Source organism: Cinclus cinclus, chromosome 6 (assembly GCF_963662255.1).
Source record: "Cinclus cinclus chromosome 6, bCinCin1.1, whole genome shotgun sequence".
In the NCBI taxonomy this organism is placed as follows: domain Eukaryota; kingdom Metazoa; phylum Chordata; class Aves; order Passeriformes; family Cinclidae; genus Cinclus; species Cinclus cinclus.
In genome coordinates this window covers 18,516,751-18,528,707 of record NC_085051.1, presented here as the reverse complement: position 1 = coordinate 18,528,707, position 11,957 = coordinate 18,516,751, and the positions used below count along the sequence as shown (strand labels likewise).

The 11,957-nt window shown below is 47.1% G+C and overlaps 1 protein-coding gene across 1 annotated transcript; it reads right to left on the bottom strand.

The window, feature by feature from the left end:
* Window positions 1–271: 271 nt before the first annotated feature.
* RNH1 (ribonuclease/angiogenin inhibitor 1) lies at window positions 272–11,300 on the bottom strand. The gene is made up of 10 exons (XM_062494659.1): window positions 11,226–11,300; window positions 9,604–9,709; window positions 7,793–7,963; window positions 5,709–5,879; window positions 4,870–5,040; window positions 3,909–4,079; window positions 3,253–3,423; window positions 2,108–2,278; window positions 1,201–1,371; window positions 272–988 (listed from the first exon to the last, which is right to left on the bottom strand). The coding sequence occupies exons 2-10, from the start codon at window positions 9,687–9,689 to the stop codon at window positions 901–903; spliced, it is 1,371 nt and encodes a 456-aa protein (XP_062350643.1). The 5' UTR covers window positions 9,690–9,709; window positions 11,226–11,300; the 3' UTR covers window positions 272–900.
* Between the last annotated feature and the right edge of the window lie 657 nt (window positions 11,301–11,957).

The window sequence follows — 11,957 nt, the reverse complement described above, 5'->3', positions numbered from 1 at the left end:
CCAGAGAACACCTTTAAAACTCTGGGCGTGAAACACTAGTGTCTCCTGAAAACTAAAATGTCTTCTAGGCTTGTTCTTTACTTAAAGCCTTGAATAAGATCTTCTCCTGGCATGTTTCAGCTAGGGACTTACCAAAACCAAACAAGCAAAACAAGGTGTTAGTAGTATTGCAGTTCACAAATAACTAGATTGGTCTTAAAGGAGAAATATACAGATATATTTTATTTTTATAAGTAGAAAAATTAAGTATAAAGTTCCTGTAGAACTACTCTTTGCCAGATCAAACATGTCAATCATTTAATCATTTCCCATACTAGCAGAAATGCATACAGCATCCTTTGTTTGTAGGAAAATCACTTTTCAAAGGACATGAATTTTGACATTACACAGCTGAACAGCTGCTCATTTCTTTTTTCTCTAGTGCCTTGGCCACCACTGCTTTTCCAAGAACTCTTTTAGGGAAAGACAGGGAGAGCTCAGTTTTAGATTAAAAACATTTAGGTTTTTTTGAGAGCCTTCCCTAGAGACCTATCAAAAGCACCACCCAGTAACAATACAGTGGGTAGTTCTCTTGCCTTGGGAAAGGAGTTCTCTTTAAAGCCCAACTAATTCGTTAGGAGGGATTATAGGATTAAAGAGCTCCTAAAGGCTAGAGACCCACTTCTACAAGACAGTAATTGTTTATTTCAGGGATAGTGATGCTGCAGCTTTCATGAGTCTCAGAGTTAGTACATCCAGAGACACAGAAAAGGTCAATCAGCTCCCCAGACACCCACTCAGGGAATCCACAAATGGTTTTGGTACAAGAAAATTCCCTATTAAGTTAATTAGTTTTACGTATGAAAAGTTCAGATTAAGAAGAGGACATTGCTCTGACGTTGTTCTGCAGGCAGTCACCACTCATGAAATGATCTTCACTTCAGGCTTGGATTCTTCCAAGGCTCTCAGTTCATCTTCCACTTCAGAACTCCACAAAATGTCATACAAACTACACCAAAACAAAAAGGCAGGTGAGATTTAGTGAGCATCCTCCTGTTAAGGGAAGAGAAAGGCACACAACTGGCCAGTATGGGAAGGTCATTTGCAGGAAGGGCCTCATCTAGCTTTGAGATCAGCCAGAAATTGGCTTTACAGCCCAGAACGCCCTTACTCCCAGACCAGCACCAGCCTCCCACCCCTGCCAGGGCTACTATCTCTCACATTAACTGCTGCACATTGCAGCTGGGCTTCCTCAAGGCTTCACAGATCTTCCTGATGCCTTCATCATCCAGAGGGTTGTAGCTCAGGTCCAGCTCGGTGAGGCACTGCTTGGTGGCCATGACAGTGGCAAGGGTGGCACAGCAGCCTGCTGTCAGGTCACAGTTACCCAGCCTGCAGGGAGAGGAGGGAGAGGCCAGTGCAGTGAGCCCTGGTTCCAAGAAACACTGCCCACACCCGGGCAGTGGGTGTGGACATCCCCAGCATGCACCAGAGATCCCTGTGAAGATGGCATTTCCAAGACATCAGCAGGGGCTGGCCTGTGGTCTTGCCACAGAGTCAGCTGCCCTCATGATGACTATTGAACACCTCAAAGACCTCCCTAAAAGCATAACAGCGTGTGGCTATGGGCAGAGAAGGAACCCATTGAAGTTATTCCCAATTTCACCATCATGCATCATCTCTTATTACTGTACTTGAGACTTGCAACCACCTCTCTAAAGAGCACAACTGAGGCCTCTCTGTTGATGACCAAGTAGCTTTAAATGGTCAAAAGATGGATCTTTCTGGGACAAACTTGAAAGTCTTACTGATGTTTCCCATGACCCATCTGCTCCATTCCCTCACTGTGAATTTAGGCATCAGAGCTCCGTGTTGGACAGAGCATGGAGAGAACAAGCACGGGGCCCTGAGCATCCCACAGCCCAGAGGTAAGCCCAGCTGGGAAGGGAACAGACCCATGGGGAAGGCAAATCCCACCCAGGGCTGGAGGTGATGCTCCAGCTGGCTGCCTGCTCCTTCTAGTGAAGCTGGACCAGCACTTGTACTGGCACCCATAAGGACTATAGAAATAGACAAAGGGTGAATTCAGACAGCAAGAGAGAAGACAACTTCTGAGAGTGCACCTTACCATAGGGACTGAATGTTGCAGTTGGGGTGCATCAGCCCTTCACACAGGAGCTCCACACCTGCATCTCCCAGCTTGTTCTCACCTATGTGCAGTACTTTCAGGTGCTTGTTGGTGCTGAGAGCAGAGCTGACAGCCTTGCAGCAAGCAGTGGTGAGCCCACACTCCCTAACCCTGCAAGGCAAAAGTGACATGAGATCTAGGGGGACACCTAGAGACTATCAGGCACCATTCACTTCTTTACATTCATTTAACAGGAGCCCAGAGAGTGGGAGCAGAAGAACCAGAGCTTTCCTGCAATCACTGTATTCCCTCCCCTCAATGCCTGTCTGCTCAGTCCTTTCTAGGTAGCACCTCTCCCACTCTTTATGTGGGATGTGTCTTGGAATGTCCACCTAGGAAAGGCACCTGCCCAAAAGGCACAGGAACAAAGAAGGATGAAGTGTGCTGCTCTAACAGTCACTGTTGGCTCCACTGTGCACTCCTGAGGCACCCCATTGACTTCCAGGCCGCCAGGGCAGAGGAAGAACCCAGCTATGGGCAGGAGCTGAATCTGCAATATAGGAAAATTCAAGTTCTAGGTGAAAGAATAAATTTCCTCTCCCAGCCACCAGACCAGCCTAGCCTAAAAGGTAACACAGTCAACAGGACAGGATACTGATGTATGTTTATCATGTATGACATGATACTGATGTACATGTTTAATGTCGGTACAGCTTTCTTTTTTCTCATCAGTGAGAGAATTTAGCTCCAGTGGAGAAACTGAGATATCTGATCACAGCATTCATTTTGCTATTCCATCAGGCCTTTCAAACTTCTAAAGTCTCGTAACTGCCCTTGTGTTGCATGATAAAACAATTAATTAGAAGCTCTGCAAGTGATGCTTGGTCTCCTTTTGCTTATAATAGGATAACTGTGACTGATGGGGCACATCTTCAAAGTGTCTACAAGTTTAGACATACAAATCCTTTTAAAGTCTTTAAGTCTAGAAAAGCCCCTTTTAATCCTTTCAGTAACAACCAGCAGGAGTTGCTTATGGAACCATCACAACTGAGGAACTATCTGGGTGGGCATTACTTCACTTACATCTTTCTTCAGTGAGGCCTCCAAAGAAGGCAGTGGGTATGTGAAACTTGACAGCAGCTCACCATAGCTCCTGAAGTTTAGATCTGGGATCCTTGAGTGCCTGACACAGCATTTCCATCCCTGAGTCTCTCAGGTTATTGTCTATCAGACTGATCTCTGTGAGGGTCTCCTTTGTACTGATGAGTCTGGAGAGATCTTTACAGCTAGCACTTGTGAGATCACAGTCCCATAGCCTGCAGGAAACAACAAAATGTTATTTTGTCCCAAGAATGACTTATATTAGAAAATAGAGTCCTGTTTTAGTATTCTGAATTTCTGGTTGCATTGTCTCATTTTCTTGTATCTTTTTATGCATCATACCACACAACTTCCTCCTTTCCTTACTTTCCACTTGCTGCATCAAAAGCTCTGCTTTGTAACACACAAAAAAAGAAACAGATATATGCAATTCTAGTAGACAGATAACTCAACTGGAAACCAAGATAATGCCATCATAAATTTCCATTTGCCCTCTCCCCAGAATCTGATCCAAGAAATGTCAGTGTGGCCCTACTTGTTCATGGTGTTCTCCACCCAGGTTTTTACTGTTTTGCAGCTGAGACACTTTTATGATTGTAAAGGTAAATAAGGAACTTTCCACTTAGGAACAAACCAGCAGCACAACCTAAACAGCTCAGAGGCTGAAGAAGGGATATAAGAAACATCTGCCCACCCTTACCACAGCTTCTGGATTTTGCAGCTAGGATGCATCAGTCCCTGGCACAGCAGAGCCAGACCAGAGTCCCCGATCTTGTTGTCCCCCACAGAAAGATCCATCAGAGATGCCTTGTTCCTGAGAACAGCACTAATCTCCATACAGCTATCACTCGTTATGCCACAGTTCTCCAGGCTGCAGGGAAAAGCACAGTTGGAGTTGCTGCTCCAGACCCACTGTGTTAGATACACCCCAGTACACCAGTTCAGACTGAGAAGGGTCTATGGGCTGGTTCCTTGCTGCAAACCAGTGCATCTCAGCCAGGCTACTGCTACATCCTGCAGGGTTAAGAGAAGATACAGGTGTTCAAGATGGGAATCTGGGTGAGGCAATGAACTGCTCCTGCATTTCATGAGGCTGCAGGGCACTTTGACCCAGCCATTCATATGCATTAATGGAAGGATCGTTCTTGCCAAACTTCCCCTTTTTATCAGTTATCCTTTTTAAGAGGAGCTTTTGGAAGCAACACACAGTGAGTCCCTGCTGAGCCAACCCCTGCTGAACCACAGGGGCAAGATAAAATGAATTGTGCTTTTTCCAGAAAGCTCTTTACAGGCTCTACTCCAGAAATGAGGCCAAACTCAGCACCTTTGTTTTGTAGCAAAATAAAAGGGCTTTGAATAAGTATACTCAACGGGCTGGTAATTCCAGTTTAAGAACTAGAGCCACAGAGGGTGATTGTTCCTCTGCTCTGAGACACAGGTGAGCAGTCTCCCTTAGTAAGTGGTGGTTTAACCTGGAGTGCCAAAAACTCCAAAACTGAAAGCCCCAGACATTTGTGTGCAGTTTCCAGTTACATAAATCTGAGCTAGCAAAAGATCTGGCCTACATTTCAAGCATTCCTGACAACAATTTTTCCTGTCCTGTGGATGGTGTGACTAGCAGCAGCACTAGTTGCCATTGGAGATGACCAGCTCTTCCTTACTGTAGTAGCTCTAGGTTGCAGCTTGCCTCCACCAGGCCTCGGCACAACTGCTTTACAGCTGTATCTCCCAGTGTGTTGTTGCTCAGGCTGAGCTCCTTCAGGGTGGGCTTGCTTTGCAGAGCAGCATTGAGAGCTTCCACAATATCAGCTGTGAGTTCACAGTACTCCAGCCTGCAAGAAGAAAAGAAGTCCAGGTAAAAAGACAACCCTCCTCTCACATCCTGCTACCACATGAATCAGCTGAGCCTGGTGTGTGTTAGCCAGAAAACACGCCAGTGTGAGTTGAGATCAGGTAATGCATAAAACCAAAGATAACTGTAAGAGTTTTTAACAGCATCTCTCTGCTCATTTCAGAAAGTATTAATTCTCAAACTAGATCCCAGGGGTCCCTAGCAAGACCAATTTTTTCACTAGGCCTCCATGAACCCAGTGTACAGGCAGCTTGGAGCCCAGAGCTGAGCATTAAAATAAATTAAACTGAGCACTGTAACACCATCATGAGCCTCAACTCTGGGCTTGCCTGGGGGGAGCTGCGGGTTGCAAATACTCCCAGGTCCTGCTCAGTCATGAAACATGGACTAAGGGCAGCAGAACTTGATGTTTCCTGGGCATCTGAGAGGTCATGCATTTACAACCATCATGGCCAGGAGGGCTAACAAAGCCTATGGGAACAGACACCTGACTCTTCCAAACCCACAACACCCACCATCATGAAGAAGCATGACAATTTCAGGTAAAACAAGAATAAATCCACACCTGGCAACAAAACTCTTGCTTGTCTCATGGGAAAGGCAAGTATGACCTGTCTGATGACCAAAAAAAGCCCAGTGACTACTTACTGCAGCTTCTGCAGCTTACAGCTGGGGTTCACAATCCCTTGGCACAGCACCTTCACTCCAGCAGTTCCCAGTTTATTATCCCCTACATGCAGCTCTGTCAGGGACGGCTGGGCACTGAGGACAGAGCGCAGGGTCTCACAGCTGGCACTCGTCAGATTGCAGTTTTGCAGCCTGGAGGAGAGAGGCAACGGGGGTGAAGGAAATGCACTCCTAGAATTACAGAGGCTCTTCTCAGAGGTTTATCTGCCAAGGTTGGAATGTGGAAAGGACACCACAGCTCTGATTTTGCATGACCCTCTAGGAAGTGGTTTGTCCAAGTTAGTACCATTATTTTACAGGTGTACCATAATATTTTATCAATTACACCTGTGCCAGAAACAATAGCTCCCATGCTTCCTTCAGTGTAATCACTCATACAGCATCTCCACCAGAACAGGGATTCACCCTACAGGTAGCCCCACAACTGGTTTATAAAAGTGGTTTAAATATCAGGAGGCTGAATCCAGAGATAAAGCAAAGGCATCTTAGGATTTCTTGTCCCCTCTAGAAAAGTGGTCCAGAGTAGGTAGAAGTTAAAATCTCATCCAGCCATAGATATAATTTAGTTTAATGGTGTAGTACAAGAAGGATCTATGAATTTGATCCTTCAGTACTCAGGCTTGGAGAATTAGTATAGGAACTGTGCTAGTATTGCTATGGGGTGTTTATAGAGTTACTGGATAAGACTCTGCAGCAACGGAGAGGTGTTGTGTAAGGAGTTTGACTTGGGTTTGGTTGCTCTTTTATTTCCTCTTATTCTTTCCTCTTTATATTCCTCTTCCTTTTATTTCCTTTTTATTTGGTTTCTCTTTTATTTAAGGCACTTTACCAGAACCCCAAAAATGGATAATTTTATTTTTACAGAACTGGAAAACCCTAATCCAGGCTGTTACTTGAGCATATGGCAAAGTCTGAAGCCTAGGGCAAACTCTCTGAAAAATTACTTAAGTCTTCCAGTACAGAGTACCACAGCTACTTCTTGAAGGCCCATCAGAGAGCTGCAGTTTCATCAACTTTACAGTCAACTTTCTTCCTATTTGCCCAAGTCCTCATTGCAGGGGGCACATGGGTTTTAATATCTGATCTAAAAGGCAAATGATTTTTACAAGGTAGTGTCCTGAGGATCCCAGATTCCCCTGAGGAGCTGGAGGACTCCTGCACCTTGCAGAAGAGATGCTGGACAGAGAAGACATCTCTTTGAGGGCTTCTGAGGAACAGAGGTAGCAGCCACTGGCTCTCACTAAAGCTCCTGCACCAGGGTTGCTGAGGAAAGCCCGCTAATGCTGTAATGTGGTATGTGCCTCTATAAAATGCCTCTGAGAGCCAGGGAACTCTCCAGTTTGCTGCATGCCAGGGATCGCAGAACAATGACGGATCCTGGGCAGGCACCCCTACTCCACAAGGCTCAAACCCAAAGGCATCTGATGTGAGTCCTTTACTGAATTTGAGGGGGATTTTCCACAGGTGAGCACCTTATACATACTCCTTTAGGTTTGTGTGCTTGTGAGTGGGAATATGGTATAGCAAATGGACTGTGACTATTGCTGTCCTAGATTATTAAGTACTTTAGATATGTAAGTAAGTTATGCCTCTGAGTTACTGTTGCATTATAGTAAATTCTATGTGAAACTTTGCTAAATTGTTTAAATCAAGCCATTAATCAAGCACTGTTAAGTTTAAGTGCTGTTAAAACTTTGAAGCTTTAAGTGTTGGTCCAGTCCAGGACTCAGTTTAGCAAGGATTCTGAACCTTGGAATTCAAAAGGACTGCCTTCTTTATTCACCCTTTCCTGTCCTGACCCTTCCCCCTTCTCACAGCCTCCATGTAGATAATTCTTCGGTTGACATTGGTTGTTGACTTTAGATTTTTGTTTGCTTTTTCTCTATGTGCTTTAATCATCTAGTAAGTAGTAGAGTGAACCTTGTCAACAAACTGTTGTACTTTCACTTTTCTATTAAACCTGCCTTTGCCAGTGATTTTTTAAGAGACCTCAAAGCATTCATTTGTGACAGCATGATAGAGCACGACAATCAGAGGGGCCTTACCATAACTTCTGTAGGCTACAGCTTGGTGTCAGCAACCCTTTACACAGGTATTCAACACCTGCATCTCCCAGCTCATTGTTGTTCAGTTTCAGCTCTGTGAGGGATGGATTTGTATTGATGATGGAAGAGAGGTCCTCGCAGTTACTGCTGGAGAGATTGCAATCATCCAGCCTGAAAGACAAGGAGAGAAAGAGCACTTTAGTCCTCAGAGTTGCTCAGCTCTCCCTGGCTGGAGCACTGCTCATGAAAGCAGAGTGGGCAATGTTCCTGCAGTTCCTGGGATGCCTCCATAAGTATGTGCAGGACCTGCTGGGCATTGCATGGCCAAAACCAAGGTGTGCTCTGGGCTACACCACAGGATGGGCTGGATGATAGCTTCTCAAGACTTGGTCCTCCTCTGTGCTGCATAGAAGAGAGCACAAGTCATCCCCCCACAGCTGGAGGGAGCACTTTCATTTAAACAGTGAGAGTGACACACCACCTGCCAGCTTACAGGCCGTCAGACTGGTTCTGCACTGAGAACAGCCCAATTGGGTCTGCAGCCAGCCCCAGAGACACTCATCAGCAGGTTGGTGTCTTGCAGGTGAGTCATGCTGGTTTGCACCACCTCCCTCCAGCAGGAATCCCAGCACACAAACCCTGACTTTGCAGTTCGGCAGCAGCTTCTCCCACTGGACATTGGCATTCTTCTAGGTGCTGCTAATTTGATGGGAATTAATTTAATTGAAAGGAGAGCCAAGGAAAGGATCAGGAGCACAGCACAGCCAGGAAGGTATAGAGGGAGGCAGAGAAGACACAGAGCAAAAGGAAGGTGTTATGAACAACCATACAGCCCCAAGCACAGCCACAGCTAGGAGTGCCTGGTCATTTCCCCTTAGACAATAGTATGAAAATGGAGGTTCTATGAGGGTTCTCCTTCCCTCCCCCAGCAAGAAGACATGACTTCCAATGGGATCATGTTTAACACTGATGAACAATCTCTGCAGCAGTCACCCTCATCCATTGCCTCTGGAGCAGCCCAGCCTCTGCCCAGGAGACAACCATCCCACTGCTTTCTGCCATCCAAAACAGGCCTTGGGAAGTCAAGGCCAGGCCCATGAAGCTTTGCCTGCAAAAGGCTCCTTTGCAAAACAAAAGGAAGTTACCCTCACCAGGTCCGATGCCCTCTGATGCACTGCTGGCATGAAGTGGCCCATCCTCTCCAGCCCCAGCAGGATGATGCCACCCCATGAAGTGTGAATTCCCAAACCAGCAGAGGGGAAAGATTGCAGTAACAACTCTTCTGGGCCCTGTCTTACACCTTACACTCCTGGAGATGGTTCCCTCACAGTATTTGCTCAACAAGCAAGGCTGGTACATCTGAAGGTCAAGTGAAGAATTAAAAGCTGATGGCACACAGCTTGTAAATGACTACTGAAGCCAAAATCATTTGACACCATCAAGCCTGCAACTGAAAGAGTGTACAACCTAATAAGCACAGAGATATCTTCCCCTCTTGAGAGACAAAGGCAGAATAACAAAAATGGTGATCAAATATTTAAATCACATTACTTAGCTGAGCCCTATGGCACACCAAGAAACAGGGCAACATTACTTCATACCAAGGATATTTACCTGTAGTTGAAAATGCTTTGCAAGAAGGTGGGGGTTTATCCCCCTTTTAAATTAACTTTCTGGATGAAAAAAGGCAGACTCCTTCCTGTTGCTGTGCAAATTCTAAGTCCCAGGTCAAACAGTTCTGAAGATGAAAAGCATAGGAGAGAAATGCAACAGTTCTTAATCAAAAGAGATGTTACACAACTAGTTACTACCTGATGGTTTTGCAGGATTTCATTGTGGTCAGAAGTTCAGCCCATCTAGATGGGCTCATCTCTTCACACTGGATGTCAAGCTCCATTCTGACAGCTGAGATAAGATCTGAAAATTAAAACAAAATAAAACAACCTTTAAAAAAAAATTGAGAAGCAACGGTGTTCTTCAATCCCCCCAGCTCTCAGCCATGAGTCATACTGTGCAAAGGGGACAGATTACAGTTTTCCAAAACATGCAAACACCAGTATAAGGCCAGGAGAGTTGGAATGGTTTTGTCTGGAACTTGGGAAGGCCTTCCTTTGAGAGGAAGAAAAGCACAGGAATTCTGGAGAGATATGGCAAAAGGCTGTTATCTGAAGCTGCTTGTGTGAGAATAAGACATTCCCCTTCCCCCTCCAAGGGAGCTTAACCAGAAGGAGCTTTATAGGGGCACTGGTGCTACTCACCATTGCACTGCTGAGCCACACAGACACCAAGTTCCACCAGCATAGCACATCTGACCCACTGTGGAATCTCAAGCTGTATTTAAAACTGTGGTCTTCTTGAGATAATTTGGGTGAATGAGGAAGATGAGCATGAGAACTGCCTGGGCTCAAAAATTTTGCTTGACATGTGTCTGTACGTGAGAAGTGGAACTTGCACGGATGGGAGAAGTGTCCCTCCACAATTCAATATCCAAGGTTTGAAAGATCACTCTGGTTGGCCAAATCCAAGTACAAAGAAGCTGGTAAGCAGTATTTTTTTGTGGGTTTGTTTTTTAGTTTTTTGTTTGTTCTGGTTTTTTTGTTCTGCAAACTGCATTTCTGAAGTGATGTAAACACACTGCTGTGCAGAACAGCTCCAGATAAACGTGCACAAAAACATGCCAAGGCCAGTAGCTGAGCTCTAGGTTTAGTCTACCAGGGATATGGGGTTAAAGGCAGCGCTGTAGTAGGTGACAAAACGCAGCCTTGGTCTCCTGGTTTGGTCAGCATGACTCAGACTACGGCATTTGTAAAAGAAATAATCCCTGAGCTATCCCATCGGAACGCTACGGCTGCAATCAGCCACCGTCTTCCCTCATCCCAACTCCTGCTGCCACCGTAACATCCCGGGGACCCTAAATTCGCTTTTTTCACAGTACCAGCTCGGTACCAGCGCTCCCCACCCACAACAAACGCGGCACCCACGTGGGGAAGGGCCGCGCCCAGCGCGGGGCGTCGCTCGGGAAGCGCGCCGGCACCGGGACACGGCGCCAGCGGGATCGTCAGCTCACAGACGTGCTCGGCCTCTGCCCTTCCCTTCCCGACGCGAGCGCTGCCGGGAATGCCGGCCCACGGCCCCCGTGGGATAGCACCACAGCCCCACGTGTCGCGGGGCGACGGGATCGGAGCCAGCGGCAACACGCGAGGGGACAGCGGCAGCCGGACTGTCACAGCACTCCCCGCGTCGCTCGGCCACTCTCCCGTTTTAATCCCGCCCGGATAGAGAAAGGGTTCTCCCCCCAGCCCCGCGTTGTGCACCTTCCTGCGAGCAGAGGGGGGGGGATCCCGTTCGGGGTCCCGGGCAGCGGCCCGGTCCTGTCCCGGGGCTCAGCCACCACCGCTGCCGCCCTGGCCGGCGCCCCCGCCCCGGTGCTCACCGCCCCGCCGCCTTCCACACCGCCTCCCGCGCCGCAGGCAGCGCTTTTCCCTCCCGGGCTTTCTTCCTTCCCTGCTCCCCCCGGCCCGGCCCGGCCCGGCTCGCCAGCTCCTACCGCCGCGCCTCCACCGCGCAGCTGCCGCCGGCTCCGGCCCGGCTCCGCCTCGTATCGCGGCGGGGAGGAGCAGGATCTGTCCCTCCTCCCCTTTTTCCCTTTCTTCCCTCATTTCCTCGTTCGATCCCTTTTTCTTCCTCTTTTCTCTCCATTTCCCCCCCTCTCCTTTCCTTTCCTCTCCTTTCTTTCCCCTCTCTTTCCCAATTGTCCTTCCCTTTCTTAATTTCTCCTGACTTCTCCCTACTTCCCTCTCCCCCTCTTTTCTGACCTTCTTTCCCCCTTTCCCATATTTTCCCTTCTTTCTTTCCCTCTCCACTCTCCTTTATCTGTTTTCTTCATATCTCCTTCCTTCCTTTTTCCTCACTTCCTTATTTTTTTCTTTTTTCCTTTTCACTTTCTACTTTCCTCTCTTTCATGTGCTTCCCCCTTCCCTTTCTCTCCTTCTCCCTTTCGCCATTCTCTTTTGTTTCTTTTTCTGCCTTCTTTTTTTTTTCTGCTATCTCTCCTCTTACTCTATGTCTTCCCTCTTTTTTATCTTTTCACAATTCTCTATTTCCATCCTATTCTCCTCCCTTTCCTTTTATTCCTATCTCCCGTCGCCTTTTTTTTCCCCATCCA